This window comes from Rutidosis leptorrhynchoides, chromosome 2 (assembly GCF_046630445.1).
Source record: "Rutidosis leptorrhynchoides isolate AG116_Rl617_1_P2 chromosome 2, CSIRO_AGI_Rlap_v1, whole genome shotgun sequence".
Lineage (NCBI taxonomy): Eukaryota > Viridiplantae > Streptophyta > Magnoliopsida > Asterales > Asteraceae > Rutidosis > Rutidosis leptorrhynchoides.
Window position 1 is genome coordinate 49,469,639 of NC_092334.1, and position 19,203 is coordinate 49,488,841.

A 19,203-nucleotide genomic window follows, 5' to 3' on the forward strand; every position below is an offset into this window, starting at 1 on the left:
TAATAATAATAATAATAATAATAAATGATAGTAATAATAATAATAATAATAATAATAATAATAATAATAATAATAATAATAATAATAATAATAATAATAATAATAATAATAATAATAGAAAAGCTATCTTTAAATGTTTTCCCAAAAAGAAATGCCTACGGCCGGGCTCGAACCCGAGACCTCCCGTCCCTTGTTTTTCTGATATTATCCTAACTTAAAATTTTAAAACCCGTTTCTGTTTTTCCCTTAATCCCTTCTTCTCCAATAATTAGTCAACCAGAGGATCCACAATTGTTATAACAAGCTTTGAATTGATTTTAGGATTTATAAAATAAACAGAAACAATAAGTGGGTGATTAAAACAGAAAAAAATTAAAAAAAGAAAAGAAGCAGTAGCAGCTTGTTTTTGTCAATGAAGATCTCCAACATCAATTTTGAATTTAAGACAGTTTTGAGCCACGATTTCAACATGAATTAGGTAGTAAATCACTTATAGAAACTTTCTAAACTATCAACTAGGCTTGAAACATAAGAATCAATTCGAATTTCATGAAGAACATAAAGTTTGACTTTTTATTTCGAACGTTTGACCCCAAAATTCGAACCCGATATATAAAATTGAGACCTGAGATTTTCCAGATAATTTAAGTGGAAGATTTTCAACATAACTGCATTATTACATTTTTGAAATGGATTTCGTTTTGAGTTTTGGCAAAAGTGGATTAAAAACAGAGAAACTGAAGGTTTTATTCAAAATTTCTGATTAATTTTTTTCACTAAATGGTATTGGGTGATTGATAATGATATTGGGAGATTGACTGGTTCCTAACCAATACTATATGGTCAATTTTTATAATGCAATAAAGATGTCGACTCAGATTGATCAAGAACAGAAGATAATATAAAAAATATATATATATAAAATATATATATAAAAAAGAAGAAGATGGAAATCAGAACATGAAATCACGATGGATTAAGAATTAAAAGCAGATTAAAAGCAGTTTACCTAATTTAGGTATCTGACTGGATTAGCATAGCAGATAACATTTTTTTATATTAATAATTATAATAAAAATACTAATAATAACAATACAATTAACAAATAATAATAATAATAATTAATAATAATAATAACAATATTACTAAATATTTAATAATGAAATCAAATGATATATATATAAAAAATGATAACAAGTAATTTATTACTTTAGTAAATTTATTAAAATCTTATTTTTCATAATAATAATATTAATGATAATAATCATAATAACATTATTATTAATATAACAAATTGTGGGTATCAAATCTGATGTTATCATTATTATTAATGTTAATAATAATGATAAAAGTAATATTAATATAATATTTTTACTTATAATTAAGTTTAATATATACATATTATTAATAAATAATTATATTTTATATAATAATATTTCTTGATTATTTAATATTTACACATTTTATATGTATAATTAAATATATACATTTTTATTTATAGTTATTTGTTTGTGAATCATCGAAATCGAAATAAAGATTAAGTTTAAATTTTATCGGAAATTTCTGGGTTGTTATAATACCTAACCGTTAAAAGAAATTTCATCCCGAAATTTTAGTTGTTGCCATCAGTCGGCATCATTTGTAAACAAGTGAGGATATTTTCGTTTTATTTGGTTTCCACGTTCCCAGGTATACTCGGGGCCTTGCGTGAATTCCAACAGATAGAATATTGTTTTGTTTTTAGCGTTTAAATCATACGAAATAAATTCTATAGGTCCTTCTATGAAGTGCATTTTATCATTAAGGCGGAGGTTATCTAAAGAATTTAACAAGAGTGTCATTGATTAGGTTTCCTCAGAAAGAGATGATGACGCTATACAGGCATTTCAATACACATGTAATGTGTTATGAATAATTGTGAGTTTATTTAAACCTTGAGCGTTTATGCCACAATATTAGGGTAGATAAAATAGAAAGGAGTTCGTGAAAATCACGGTCATGAAATTGGATAGAGATCGTCATTGTTTACAACAAGAATGATGGATATGAGTTGAAAAATAGAGTTTTATCAACATTGAGTAATATGGATGACACGATTCGATTACAGGAAGAGTATAAATGAAGCTATCGTAAAAGATTGAAATGAGGAAATTAAATGTTCGTCTTAAATTTTGACATAGTTAAAGTTGATTTTCAGAATTCAAGGGATTTAAATAAATCTTCATAATCTATAAGATTTGATTCTCCGGTATTTACGGAAATTGGGATTTTATTTGATTAAATGCGGTGAATTGCCTCGATTGCTGTTTCTGGAATTTCGCTATAAATTAGCTTCTTCCATTTCATTATCTTCACCACTTCTATACTTTCTTCCTCAATTCATACTTCCAAAAGATTTGTTAATATGCTCAATCCAGTTCTTGTTCTTGACCTTATATTGGTTATAGCCACAATCATCCTTCTTTTCCAACTCCCACCAGAGGAGTCTGTTTACTTCTACTATGCTCTTGGATTTATTGTGTTTTTAGTTCTCCCGTGTCTTTATATTGCTATACGCTTTGATATACACGGTTTGTAATTTCGGTGTTGTTATCGGGCTTTATATTTTCCCTTATATGTCGGAGCTTCATGCTTTTGTAAAGCAAATAATGGTCCAGAATTCGTATGTATGAAGTTTCAAATGAACTTAATGTTCTAAGCAGGAAGGAATCGTAATATCACGATTTGATTTGTTAAATTACCAGAATATCCGGAAAAGACCGAATCATCAAGAAAATATTTTCTTGATATGTTTAGAGGTTAAATAAAATGTAAGAGTCGTGTAACATGGCAAATGATGATTATAGAGTCTATGAATCATCATCTTCCATTAAAAATTTAGCATGACTTACTGTAATATAATCACGTTGGCCTGACATCATTATGTTATACTAACTCATGCTTCAATTCCCAACACTACTTCAAATCATTCATAATTTAAACTTGAATTTTATAGAATATAGAAACTAAAATAGTTTCCTTTATTATGTAATACAGATAGCACAAAGAGATAAGTAATCTCGGACAAGAATAGTTATGAAGATATCTTCAGAAATATCGAGGATATATATACTGAAAGATATGCTGATATCTTAGAATTTCTAAGATCGAATGAGAAAAATTCTTCTTTAAGGATTTAGAATGCGTAAGGAGATTATATGTCTTCTATAATTTCTATCAGAAATCGAATCATCTGGATTCCTTGAGTATAGGTTTAGTACTTGTGATTTGTCCACAGCCTCCTTCATAGTTTGCTCAATCCGTTTTCTAGTTTCAAATCTGAGCTTGTACCATTCTTTATTATCAAACTTTTGGCCCTTAAGACCTTCTACAATTTTGCTGTTTCCTCTGCATTTAATGCAGCCATATTTGAATCATCGGTTATCAATCCGAGATGGTTTCAAGAAATTTCATTTTTAGATGATTAAACGCTGATTGTGATCGTCAGGATACAAATGATGTTTTCAAGAATTTTGAATTTGAAGTGTTTAAGCGTAAAATGTATCCATCAATGGATCTAACGGTTGTCGAAGAAATGTCATAAATGATAATTTCGGTGGTTTGATGTGATAATTCATCACAGAATACGAATGAATATAATTCAGGAATGTAGTGATCTTTAGGAAGATAACACTTGCTAAAGCTTTGATTGGATTCTGATATGTCAAAATATGTAGTGGTTGTTCTTTAGTGAACAGATACATATATCTTGTGAATGTAAGTAGTATAGTTACTGACTTATTGAATCAGAATTTAAGAATGTACAATGTAACATATTAATGTGAGATATAAATATTTCTCTGGTATTACCTACCCGTTAAAATATTTTCACAATCAACAGTTTGTACAAAAGAATTTTTAATTACAATCTTTATGAAAATATACGTACATATACATTTTCCTTCAGATATAATCATGGATTTAATGAGTTAATATAATATTAAGCTCATTTGATTTACGGTTGAAATGAGAGTATATAATCTTCAAAACTTGAGAGTACATAATCGTCGCGGAATATTTCTTTAATGAAGTTATGAATCAATACTTCATCGTTCATGGTTATTGATATACTTAGGCATCTATGGGGCATATGATATTGATGCTTGAGGTAACGAGTGTGATGTTGAGGCGTGGAATGCTGATGTTATTGTTGGTGAAGCTGATGCTGTTGGTGGTGATGTTGATGGTGCCGATGGTACTGGTGTTGTTGTTGCTGATACTGGTGCCTTCAGTGCTTGTGGTGTTGGTGATGTTGGTAGTATTGCTGGTACTGGTGGTGCTGGTTATGCTGCTGGTGCTGCTGATGCTTGTAGAATTTTCACCATATTCTCCAGAGCCACCACTCGAGCGTGAAGCTCGTTGACTTCTTCTACTATTCCGGGATGATTGGCGGTTGGAACAAGGGGATGAATAAGATCTAGAATCTTCGATATTATATAATCGTGATGGGATACCCTGAAAAGAAGAGAGAAAATGGTGTTTTGGACTGGTTCACCGGTAAGCGCTTCAGGTTCTTCACCAAGAGGTGAATTCGCTTGGTGGAAGGGATCACCTTCTTCTTGCCTCTACTGATTGAGTTGGCTGATTGAGTCGGCTGCGGACCCATCCCCAATTCATCCAAAATAGATGATGGCTGATTGGTTTGTTCGTTCTGGTTACGCTGCCATTGGAGCTCGAGGAGTTCGAGGAATCCATATTATGTGTTTGGAATTGGGTTTGATATGAAATGAGTGCTGGATACTGAATGATATATTCGTTTCTTTGATTAAGTATATATAGCAAAAGATTTTCGTAATTTACGGAGGAAATTTAGAAAAAGTGTTAGACAAAGTTTACTGGGATAGATATGATAAGATATGAATTTGTCTGTACATCATCTATGCAATAATCGCAGTATGACGTGTCGAGACTTTAATTATTAAGCAAATGATTTCCAACAAGGATTGATAGATATACTTTCGATTAAAGACTTTCAATTCGTATTGGCCTATTCAGGTCTAGGGGCTTGAGCTATAGGATCCTTTAAATCGGTAATCCAAACCCTTCCATTCTAGAGTTTCGTAGACGCCATCCGTCAAGAAAATTCAATGATCAAAAATAACGAGAAGGCAAAGATTTTGAAAGTAATGAATATGAATAGTAGAGATTTCAAGAATCATGGTTAACCTTTCATGTAATACGTATGTAATACACAAAATCATGATAGATGACAAAGGAATGTCGAGAATTTCAATAATCATGAGTGACAGCCCTCGGTGTTTGTAATGATAGGGTTCATGCTAGTCATCCTAAAAGAATGAGAGAAGGAAGGTTACAAGCGTTCTAAGGAAGACATAAGGTAAGAGGTAAAAGTATAGATAACATATAGCAAGATAATAAGAGATGGGCAATTAAAACTAAGGCAGGAAAGGCTATAGTCCTAAAGATTGCTAAGGCACCCTAGCTAACATATAACACACACATAAAATGCAATCCTGGTTCTCTATAACAAACTGCTCTGATACCAATCTGTCACACCCTCAAATAGGGCCTGGGGTATTTGTGACTAATTATATCAAATTACAGTTGTATAAACGAGAACGACTCTATATGAAACGTTTTATTGAGTTTTGCAGCGGAAGATAAATAGATTACATTGTATTTAGAGCATTAAATGTCATTAATTGATATGATATGTAATGAAGACTCCAAACATAGCAAGCAATCATCATCAAAGCAGCAGATATACAGCGGAAGCAATATTTAAGTACCTGAGAATAAACATGCTTTAAAAAGTTAACACGAGGTTGAGTGAGTTCATAAGTTTGTCATAAATAATGATTTCAGTAATAGTAATAGATAACAAGATTTAATAAAGACGATATATCATGTATATCAAAAGTATGCCATGAGCGTATAATATCAAAACTAAACGATTTTACCCCGAGACAATACATATGTAATTGTCGAGATCATTATTATACCACCAATTGACCTGAGGTCAACAGTGCGAGATGTTACTCCCAATAGCGCTATTTATAATAATTCCGTTTGCCTCTTCATTATCTAGCAATTAATGATATTACAAAGCAGGGTTTTGCATGTTTCATATGAACACAGTAACATGTTACATATCAACACAATAAAAGTACTCCTGTTAGTCGTATAATAGTTTGCACTTGTGTCTATCCGTTATAAAAATATTGCATTTATTCTCAGCCCAAAAATATATAAAAAGGGAGCAGATGAAACTCACGATACGATACGATAGTTTGTAGTAAATATGTATATGATGGTACTGAACAAGTGCAGAGTTGTGTTGACCTCGGATTCGTGAACCTATATCAAGTATATATATTAACACATATACTCGTAATCGAATAAGTTTATATATATATTTTAGTTGTTATATATTTCTATATATATACTTTTATATATATATTCTATATATAAGTATTTATTTGATAAAATGATATTAATAATGATAATGAATAATGAGTTGTATTATTTTGTAATAATAATAATAATAATAATAATAATAATATTCATAATGATAATGGTAATATTCATAATAATAACGATACTAAAAATAATGATAACTTTAATAAAAATGATAATTTTTACTAAAATGATGTTTTCAATATAAATGTTAAAATGATAGTTTTGCTAATAATAATTCTTTTAATAATAATAACTTTATTAATAATGTTAATACAAAAAAAATTTGATAATAATATACCTATATTAATAACGATAATAGTAATGATATTAATAGTAATACTTATAATAAAAATGATTAATACTATTAATGAAATGATAATTTTAATAGTAATATTACTTTTAATAATAATGGTAGTTTTTAAAAATTGGTAAGTTTAATAATAATAATAATGAAAATAATAATTTTGCTAATAATTATTAATAATTAATAATAATAACGATCTTATTATAATGATAGTTTTTATATTAATACTACTTAAGGATAATACTAGTAATGATAATAATATTAGTAATAATGATAATAATAATAATCTTACTTGTAAATATAATTATGATAAATGATAACTAATACTTAATAATAACAACAACAACAACAACAATAATAATAATAATAATAATAATAATAATAATAATAATAATAATAATAATAATAATAATAATAATAATAATAATAATAATAATAATAATAATAGTAATAATAATAATAATAATAATAATAATAATAATAATAATAATAATAATAATAATAATAATAATAATAATAATGATAAAATCAATATTAATATAATATTTTTACTTATAATTAAGTTTAATATATACATATTATTAATAAATAATTATATTTTATATAATAATATTTCTTGATTATTTAATATTTACACATTTTATATGTATAATTAAATATATACATTTTTATTTATAGTTAGTTGTTCGTGAATCATCGAAATCGAAATAAAGATTATGTTTAAATTTTATTGGAAATTTTCGGGTTGTTATAGTGCTCAAGTCCAAAATTGGTATCCGTTGTATAGCCGTTTGACTCGGATTTGAATACCACATTTTGGCACCTTTACTCCTTTTAGCACCTGCAAAAGAAACCAAACATCTTATACAAGTACTATATACATTAAGTGTGTGAGATTTGGTCTTATTGCATGAAAGTGACTAATCATTTTAAAAGTGGCAAACCCAACATTCTTGGAGAAGTGTCTTGATTGATATTTAGGGAAATTTCAGATTGGTCAAGACTTAGTTTGTCACTTTAATGCTCTTAGTTCAATTCTAAAGGCTAGTCACTATATCATTAACTCCCTAGTTTCAATTAATCACAAGTCATGTTTCATTTGAGTTTAGTTAGGGATTAATTGAATAATGTCTCTATAAGATAATCATGAAGTGTGTAGAGACATGAAGGTTAAGTTATTCTTGATCAAGCAATCATACTTAGTTACTTAGACTAGACCAAATAGACAGTTGACTATAGTTTCATTGTGAACCATTTTACACTTAATCTATTGGAGTAGGTTAATTACTTGAATCCTAACTAATGAGCACATGGCAAACATATTAATTAAGTTGACAAGTTTATGAGTATTAAACATACTCACATAGCAAGAGATAGTTATTCTAAGATCAATCATGTAGATACTTGTACAACTTATAATTCAAGTACTTAAAAAGTATAATGTGCAACATAACACATTACATGATTAATGTGTAAGCACGCATTAATGTCCAACACATGCACAAGGGAAGAAAAATCTCTAGTTGGGACTTGGTGACCATCATAAATGTATCTAAGTGTGTTTTAGGATTACAAGTCATTTCTAGTTTAACCTTGAGATCATTGTTCTTCATTTAGCCATAATTAATCACTAAGTCATTTCTAATAGCAATCATTGTTCTAGTGACATTGGCTTAAGTGTGTTGGCACTTGATGATCGTACTAAATATATCTAGATAAGAATTAAGATCACAAGTTATTGATTAACACTTATGTGTTATGCCTAATCTTGATTAATTTGTCATTAAGATGTCATTAGGCGTAATTAATCACAATTAGTGTTTTTATAACCAAAACTCAATTGAGTATGGAGAGGGCATCTATTCTAAGTATGTTTAGAAAGGTTTCATGAATTATAGATGTCGGGAACTAGTCAAACTTTATTTGGTCAAAATCGAAGACAGAAGAAACTGCGGTCGCACTGCGGTTGACCGTGGTGGCGACCGTGCAACTTGTTTTCAGAAAACTACGTTGCAATTCAGTTTGGGGTTTCACGGTTGACTATACGGTCGACCGTACCTCGACCGTGTGTTTGCCTGAACTTTTAATTTCATTCTTTAACATATGTTTGACTTGGTCGTTTGCAAGATGAAGTATGGATTAGTGACCTTACGTGTTTTATGTTAAGATGTCAGTCATCACTTATGCGTATGTGTGTGTGTCATCATCAAAACATATTCTTTGGTTAATCATACTTAAGTTTATCGTTTAATGTATTAACCCACATTCAACCAACAGTATGAATGCTTATTTTATACTCCATATAGTTTTACACTTTGAGAAGTAATATCCAAGAAAAATTCACTCACCCAATCATTTTTCATGTACACACCCGCTTTTGAATGAAAACTCAAACTGCATTACAGGAACTCGATCCTTAAACTATCACGAAGAGTAGGCAGAGCGGAGCCGAGCCGAAATCCACTTGATATTTGCATTTGTATTGATTTTGATAATAAAATAAAGTGCCCATTATACATCAAGCAAAAGGTATATACTTCGAGTGCAAATAAGAAACCTCGTGATATCAAGTGGGATGCATCATTTGGAAGAGTGAAACTAGGCACAATAATTATTTTAAGGCCACAAACCTGGACATAGGTAAGATGGGCAAACCGCCTAGGGCTCAAAAATTAGAAAGCCTCAAAATTTTAGATATATATACAATTTTCTAAAAATAGTCAATTAAATTATATATAAAAATTATCAATTAAAGTTGTAATTTTATAATTAAATACATTGTAAGTAAAAATAGATAAATTTTTATTAATTATTTTATACGTATTAAAAATTAAACGTGTACGAGGACCCATTTATATTTTCGTTCAGAGCCTACTAAATTGTTGAGACGGCAGCAAACATGACATCAATTGTTCCTTCATGTAGCAACACGATTTCAAGATGAAAAGTTGGATACATAATTAGATTCTTGATGCCTCGAGAGCCTTCCACATTATAAGACTGTCCACATTATAAGGGACGGTCCACTATCTACAATTTGAATCCATGTTTTGGATAAATCTTGAAAATGATAAGGTTTAGCTTGAAAAGACCAATATTTTGAACTAGATGGAGTGGTCTAACAGAGTTATCATCGTTTTTGTCCCTCTCTAATCACTTCAAGATATTCATCGTTTTCACATCATCCATATTTATATTCATATTCACTTATTAGTCATTCATATCATCTACATCCATATATATGGATCAAATCAGATGAATATTCGATAGATTGAACATCAATTGTCATCCCTATTTATAATTTAATTAAATTAACATATATTGGTCATCTCACAATCTACCATAAGGTATTATATACTACTAATAAAAAAGAAGAGTTCATAATCAAACCCTTGACCCTTCAAATAACGACCAAATGTTGATATTTATTCGTAGTATATAAGAGAAATAAAAGTGTAGCACTTATAATTGGGTTAATAAATAAATAAGTATATATATATATATATATATATATATATATATATATATATATATATATATATATATATATATATATATATATATATATATATATATATATATATATATATATATATATATATAGTGTTTTAATCAAGGGGAATCACTTTTTTGGAGGGAAGTGGGGGAAGTAGATTTTTTTCATTTTTTTCGATTTTTTTCTAGATATTAAGATCACGTGAAAATATGAATATTTAAAAAAGCCACTTTATGATAAATGTTATTATTATGGCGGTAAAATGCTCAAAGAAATAAATGATAACATTCTTTTTAATTCTGATTTTTTTTTTTTAAGGGGTTAGAAATTAGGGGGGTTAAAAATTAGGTTTTAGCTATTAGGGTTTAGAAATTAGGGTTTTGGGTTTAGAAATTAGGGTTTAGGGTTTAGAAATTAGAGTTTAGATTGAATATTTTAACACGAACGGTTTAGAGTTTAGGGTTTACGGTTTAGGGTTTTGGGTTTAGGGACCAAACTCAAAACGATGCAAATAAACTCTAATTAAACTCTAAATCGGGCTAAATTTTGAAAGGAAAAAAAACACTTCACACAAGATGAAAACAAAACGATGCAAATAAACTCTAATTAAAACATTACTCATGATGAATGTTATCATTTATATGGAGAATGAGTTATATTAAATGAATATGAATATGTATGAAACTTCAGTTGATGAATATGACACATTGTAATCCATATCTCCTGCCATTCCTACTTGGTAGGGCCCTTCGTTAGGGAGGGATTAATGAGAAAAATGTCATCGTTTTTAGCAAAATAAAAGGAAAACTTACCGTTATGATTTGCACGCATAAAAGAAGGAATAATAGCTCTCGAAAAACGAAAAAGGGCATTTTTGATAAAACTATGCTTTACGTCTTCCGGGAAGAAATGACATAAAAGTAAGCCCAACATTCCTTCTCAACACGTAACCCCTAAAAATCAAGGCATTATACATATGTCACGTCAGCATACACGTGGCAAGTCGATTACGCATTTTTCGAACAACAACCAGTGATAGCATGACACGTGTCTCTGAACATTACGAAGACCCTAGGTGCCTATAAATAGGACACATGGACCATCACTTTTCAGACACTTGGACTTTGACAGAGCAAACATTTCCTCTCTCGCACTGTTGTTTCTCTCTCTAAACTCCAAGGCAATAGCATCAAACCGCTAGACGGACCAACTTAGAGTAATAGTCCGGAGATAGACTACTTAAACCAACCCACGATTTCTACATCGTGATTCGGGTCTGCACAGACTTTTGTCTGGAGGGAAAATAGTCAATCGGCAATTCACAGCGTTAAAAGTTTGAAGCTTGTACTTATACTTGAGACCGCTAGCCAGAAATATATATAAACATATGGCACCATTCCTTTTAGTATACGGGTACAATGATCGTATCTCAAAGAGTAGTATATTTTTTAATTATGCTTTAACATGCATTATATCATCATTTAGACACATCAAAGTAGTCTTCAAACGCCATTTATAGTTACGAACTAACCGTTCCCTTTCCCAAAATTCAATATTTTGCAACCAGAAATGCATCGTGAAAAATGTTAATTCCATAGAAAATGAGTTATCCTGCATCAAAAATGATAATTTGTCACTGATGACGTAGGGTTTAGCCCAATTAGGGTCTACACAATTAACTTGGGCCCCAAGTCAATTAACCCTAATTCTCATCTATAAATATGGGGCAAAACCTACATCAAGTTCACAATCTCCCAATCGCATACAACTCTTACTCTCTCAATGAAAGCACCACCTCATACGATCATTCGATCACACCGCAACGCCACCACCGCAAGTCCGCAACGCACACGGCAGTTATCGCCGGATCTTCTCCACGATCGTCTTCACGATCGCAACTCTAGGGTTTTTACCTACGGGTCTTGTAGGGTTTTTTCTCCCTTTGCCGTCGATAGGGTCCGACTATCGACCGGCGGGCAATTCGTTGGCCACCCATCCGAGATCATCATCTCGGGTACGGGTTATTCACGGTAACCGGACCGGAGATCAACGACGTTGACGCCTAAAAAAACCCTTTCGCATTGATGTCCGTGTGTATGTTTTCCCTTGGAAAAAATATGCATGAACATTTGGCGCCATCCGTGGGACCCAATGTCTCATGTTTCTACCGTCTATCGTTCTGTTTGAGAAGGTTTGTCTTTTCTTATTGAGCTTTTAATTCGTTATATGCGGTTTAAGTACATGAATATTTAGCGCAGATGTTCGCGCGCTTGCGCAACTGTCCACACGCTTTTGTCCAGGTTACGCACGCTTTGTGCACAGTTGTTTAGACGCAATTTTCATGCGGTTTTACGCATGCTAGTTCATGCGGTTTCTCCACGCATTCTGCATGCGGTTTTTTGCGCATATGTTCGCGGGTTTACGCACAGTTATTTGAGCAGGCTCATGTGAACTTATTTTCCGCAGCATAATGAGAAGTTCGATACGATACTTGACAAAAATATCATACCGAACTTGGGGGACTTGATGACGTAGGGTTTAGCCCAATTAGGGTCTACACAATTAACTTGGGCCCCAAGTCAATTAACCATAATTCCCATCTATAAATATGGGGCAAAACCTACATCAAGTTCACAATCTCCCAATCGCGTACAACTCTTACTCTCTCAATGAAAGCACCACCTCATACGATCATTCGATCACACCGCAACGCCGCCGCCGCAAGTCCGCAACGCACACGGCAGTTATCGCCGGATCTTCTCCACGATCGTCTTCACGATCGCAACTCTAGGGTTTTTACCTACGGGTCTTGTAGGGTTTTTTCTCCCTTTGCCATCGATAGGGTCCGACTATCGACCGGCGGGCAATTCGTTGGCCACCCTCCCGAGATCATCATCTCGGGTACAGGTTATTCACGGTAACCGGACCGGAGATCAACGACGTTGACGCCTAAAAAAACCCTTTTGCATTGATGTCCGTGTGTATGTTTTCCCTTGGAAAAAATATGCATGAACAGTCACAACAAGGAACTATATTCAAGTCGAAGGACATCTATAATTGGGTTAAGAATCCAAGTACGCAATATAAAGCTGTTTATTAGTTCGAATTCAATTTAATTGATGCTTTCATTGATTGATAAAGACTTATCATATTGTTAGTTCACTCGTTGCATGTCAAGTAAGCAATAGGTGAGTCAAGTACAACCATTTCGATTATTAGTCTAAGCAAGAAGGTTTAAGCTATTAACTTTACATATAGTCGAAACAGTCTTGAAGTTTAATCAACTATACAATTACAATTACGGGTGTTCGTTCGGTTGGTTAGCGGTTTATGTGGTGTATTCGGTTTTCAAGAATATTTTTGTACACCAATAATCGAATCAACAAATTTGACAAAATCGAATTTATTCAATCAAATAAGAAATCGGTTTATATAGATCGATTTTGGTTAAACCAAATTAAAACTTATAAATAAAAAAGTAAAATATTTTTATTAAATATATGAAGTATAAGACAATTTATAATAATTGATAAACAAAGTCAACTGTTAAAATTAAATGGTACTAATAAAACATCGAAATCAAACAAGAACAAATCAAACAAATAATTAGTTCATACTTAAATCCAAAATAAAGGCAAAAAATCGAGAAGATTTTTGGAAAATTTATTAAACAGATTGCTAGGAGTTAGATTAATGGGTAAATTAATTGGTAAATGAAGATGAAGAAGATTTTGTCTTTTGTGATATGAATGAGAAGAATATATGCAAAAAATATGATATACGGTTGCAACATTTACAACATATAAATATATAGATACATATAAATTACATATCAAATATATTAAATATATAATATCATAAATAATACTCCATCGGTTTCAAATCTATAGTCCAGTAAATTTTTTGAAGACGTCCTAAATTAATTGTTCACTTCCATAAATGAAAATGAGTAATGTGATTAAGTTTTTTTTATGCCCTACTTTATACATATAAGACAAATATGAGTAAAAAGTAAAGGGTAAAACTGAAAAATTAATAAAAAAATACATGTGTCAATCACTTTTTCTTAAAATGTGTATTTCTTATATGTGGACAATAGATTTGTAACGGAGGAAATATCATATGTCGGTTTTTTCAGGTTGAAGCCAAATGTTTATTTTATAAACCAACTCCAAACCGAAAACCATTAATATTTTCACATGAAGCCAAAAAACCAAACCAAAATCAAATTATCCAATTCGCTTCAACCAAATCATTTTTATTAATCGATTATGTGAACGAAACCGTTTAATGCACACTCCTAATTACAATAGTTTATTAGACTTAGAGAATGGAATTCACGTCCTTGTAATCATATAAATTAATTTTTCCATACCACGAGTACTATACTTCTTTTCAAACATATTATACATACATACATACATACATACATACATACATACATACATATATATATATATACATATATATATATATATATATATATATATATATATATATATATATATATATATATATATAGTCAAAAGTTCAAACGAGAACCACAAAAAGGATAACGAGAACTTTTAATTTACAAAGATTTTCACATATGAGTAATTTGAATCACCTATAAATGTTGATGGAAAATAAAAATGAACATAAAATAGTTCAAAAAAACTTATATTTTTCCTATATAATCAAATATATAATTTCTCGTTCACATGTGAATATATGTTTGTGAACTTGTAGACAAATTCATATAATTAACAATTTAACATGTAATTTGTGGTAATGAACATATGTTTGTTAATTATACGAACATTAATTAACATTTGCATGTAATTTGTTGCATTTAAATGCATAAAAATTATGAAATTAAAAAGTTCTCGCAATTCTCATCTTATATATATATATATATATATATATATATATATATATATATATATATATGTGTGTGTATATATATATATATATATATATATATATATATATATATATATATATTGGTAGGATCAAGGGGGGAGCGAGGGGAAGCAAAAAAATTTTTTCATTTTTTGAAAAAACTTTGTTCACGAACATTATAGATTGAATAAAAACATGAACATTTAATAAAGACACTTTGTGATAAATATTTTTATTTTGGCGAGAAAACGCTCAAAGAATTAATATATAACAATTATTGTGTTTTTCGAGCGTATGTTGAGGTTTTAGATATTAGGGTTTAGATATTAGAGTTTATAGGGTTTAGATATTAGGGTTTAGAAATTTAGGGTTTAGGATTTAAATTGAGTTTTTAACACGAACGATTTACCCTAAACCATAAACTCTAAATCGAGCTAAATTTTACTTCATAAAGCATGAAGGAAAAAAACGTTAACATTCTTCACGATCAATATTATTTTGAATGTTATTTTTATCGATCCGTTTTCCCTCCTAAATAATAATATTCATCACGAAGTGTCTTTTTAAATGTTCATATTTTCGTGTGATCTTGATGTCTGAAAAAAAAATTCCGAAAAAAAACGAAAAAAAAAATTTTGCTTCTCCCCGATTGGTTACTTCCACACTGATCCTGCCCATATATATATATATATATATATATATATATATATATATATATATATATATATATATATATATATATATATATATATATATATATTACTGTATTATATAATTATAAAATTTTTTGAGGGGCAAAAAGGTAGTACCCGGCGAAATGCTATTAATAAGCAAGAAATACAACCAGCAACTACTAGCACAAAATAAACCACAAATTCCTAAACATATGACCACAAACGTTACACAATTTTCCAATCAGATTTCAAACGCCTTATGTGATTAGAGCCCTCTACTTGATCGTCATCAACTTATGTCCAACGGTAGAAAAATTAGTCTCCATAAGTTGATCAAACTATCTTCTTTTCTTCTTTAAATAACCTGTTGTTTCTCTCTTGACAAGTAAAATAAACCGAGGCCGCAAACAAAGGCTTAAATTACTTAGTTTATATGATGTTTAAATAGTTAGATGAACACTACAGTCCTACCACCTTTCAATAGGATACCCTTGACGAATCCATACAAGTTTCGTGTGTGATAAAACTCCTCGAATGCGGCTTAAACGTAAAATGTTCGCAACTTCCGAGACACATGATCCATGATGGTAACCTCAATGGAAATATTTTGTATTTAAAAAAGTTTTAACATTTGAAAATTTAAAAAATAAAGAAACGAGTAAACGACGGCAGTAGTGGTAGTGTACAACAGTATTGCAAATCACAAAAAAAAATCATTAAAATCAAAAAGGATATAGGTATTCATACTTCATGAATTCTCTCAATCATCTAAAATCATAATCACAAATCATCATCATCATCATCATCCTAATCATCATCCATGTTTCTATAAACACTAACACTTTGAAATCAACAGTACGCACAGATGCTTTTCAAATGGGTAAATCTCAACCCCAATTACCACTTCACAACAATCAACAACTACAAAACCCTAATGGGTCGTTGTTGTTTCTTCAATGTTATCCAAGGATTGCTCAATTGTGTAGTTTCAAATTCAAATGTGTTTTTATCTTGCTACTTAGTGTTTCGGTTTCACTATTTTCGGTCTTTTCGATCTTCCATTTTCATCATGCGAAATTTGAGTTTGATGCTAATGATTCGATCAAGAGCTGTGGTAAGTATTTTTTGTATGAATATTAAATTTAATTTAGGGATTGTTGGGTTAATGATATGAGCTCGTGGACTTTTTTGGGGTTTCTGATTTTCGGTGGTTTTGAGTGATCTTTGAATTTGTGGTTTGTTGATTGTGGATGCTGATTGTGAGAATATTGATTAGGGTTTATGTAATTTTAATAATAATTGAATAAACGGGCTAACCATGTTTGGCTTTTAACGTTCTTATGATAATTTAGCTTAAAGGTTAGCTCTAAATTGGATTAATGTAACATTTAGTTCAACTAGGCTTATATGTGTAATTTTTTTTATTGATGATCTGCATAAGTAATTTAAGGATAGATTGATCTCTTGGATTAAGGGTGATCTTAATTGCATGCAAAGTGAATTCAGTTTTTTTTTTTTTTTTTTTTGCTCAACTTTTATCTAATATTCTAATTACAAATAAGCACAACTGCATAAGCTTGAATCAAACACTTTTCTGAGTGTATATCTGTATTTAACGCTCAAATTTAGTCTAAGTTTAATTTACATGTAAAATCATAATCCGGGTTATAAGTTTTTGACTCACTGATTATACTTTGAGTCTGACTTCTTAACATCTGTTAAAGTATTTACTAGTTAAAAAAAAGTTATATAGGTTATTTTAATCAGTAAAATAAAGGGATTAAGAAGTTGTGTCAAGAGCTATACAATACATACAAAATACAATATACAATATAGTATATATAATATAATGTAAATATTTTGTGTTTTACTTGACATGATATGTATATTATGTATTATTACAGCTACTGTCCAGGCATACTTTAAACTGGGCAGGCCCGTTTCATCTCTTATTAATCAAATCAAAAGATTAGAGTATGATATTAACGATGAAATAGGCGTCCCTGGAGCTCAGGTTAGTTGCAACAACTAATGGCTTGATTTATTTTTATTTTATCTATTTTTAATCATTTAAGAAAAAAATATTATGATAACATGTGTACTATTATATTTCCCAGGTTGTAATATTATCAATTCACGAATGTGATACATCTAACTGGACCGATGTGGTGTTTGGTGTTCTTTCTAACCCTATGAATACTCCAATAAACCCTGTATCTTTAAGCATTTTAAGATCATCACTAGTTGATCTTTTTACTCAAAGTTCCAATTTGACACTTACAAAATCGATTTTTGGTGTACCGTCTTGTTTCGAAATACTAAAATTTTCCGGCGGGATTACAGTTATCCCTAAACTATCTCCTCCTGCTTGGATGCTACCACAAGTTCTCTTTAGTTTTACTCTTCATAATAATCTTCATGATATAGAAGATAATTTTCTGGAGTTGCATAACCAATTGAAATCAGGGTTGCAACTAATGCCTTATGAGGTACACTTTTTTGCTCAAATTTCTTTATTTCATAGTCTGTTTGTTGTTTCATATATACCTATACAAATTAGTCGTCTTTATGTTGGACCATATTTATTCATACTGAATTATTTATCAATTAAAAGAATTTTTGTATCATATTCTTTTGAACAGAGCGTATTTGTGCAAGTGACAAACGAAGCGGGGTCCACACTAGATCCACCTGTTACAGTTCAAGCATCGGTTGTCTCAACGATAGGGAATCTCGAGTCTCAGAGACTGAAGGAATTAGCTTATCAAATCAATGGATCATCTGAGAATCTTGGACTGAATAACTCCGTATTTGGTAAAGTGAAGCAAGTCAGCTTATCGTCTTATATGTATCAGACTCTTGATGCGCCTACACCTTCTCTTGCACCATCGCCTGATGACCACGTGGGACCCATCATCTCACCATCTCCAGCTTCTTCACCTACCCCTGATAATGGGCCTGACCCGTCCTGTTGTGGGTCCAATATGCCGCCTGAACCAAGTCATGATGCCCTTCCACCTCGTGCTTCACCACCAATGCCGGAAACGCGTCCAGATATTTCTCCCTTACCTGCGGTGTCGTACGGGTCCCGTTCTCAACCGGTCTTACAATCCTCATCTTGTAAGTTACTACTCCCTGTTAAATTACTTGTGGCTGTTAAATTTCATATTAGGTGGCCTTTGATAGTAATACATATATTAATTGATTACTAATAATTATTAATTATATATATTATATATGAGAAATCAGGATGGTAATGAGTTTTGATGCAATATGACACCATTTGGTCTTATCTTTCGGCCAGAAAAAATATTATAAACCGCAAATGTGTCATTGTGTCGAGCACACGTCAGTTTTAGGTGGAAGTGACAATCTTGACCCATTTTCAA

The 19,203-nt window shown here is 30.7% G+C and overlaps 1 protein-coding gene across 1 annotated transcript; it reads left to right on the top strand.

Annotated features, from left to right (window-relative positions):
* Nucleotides 1-16,488: 16,488 nt before the first annotated feature.
* On the top strand, nt 16,489-18,677 carry LOC139887861 (uncharacterized). The gene is made up of 5 exons (XM_071870912.1): nt 16,489-16,928; nt 17,719-17,828; nt 17,932-18,303; nt 18,457-18,628; nt 18,670-18,677. The coding sequence occupies exons 1-5, from the start codon at nt 16,691-16,693 to the stop codon at nt 18,675-18,677; spliced, it is 900 nt and encodes a 299-aa protein (XP_071727013.1). The 5' UTR covers nt 16,489-16,690.
* Nucleotides 18,678-19,203: the final 526 nt, after the last annotated feature.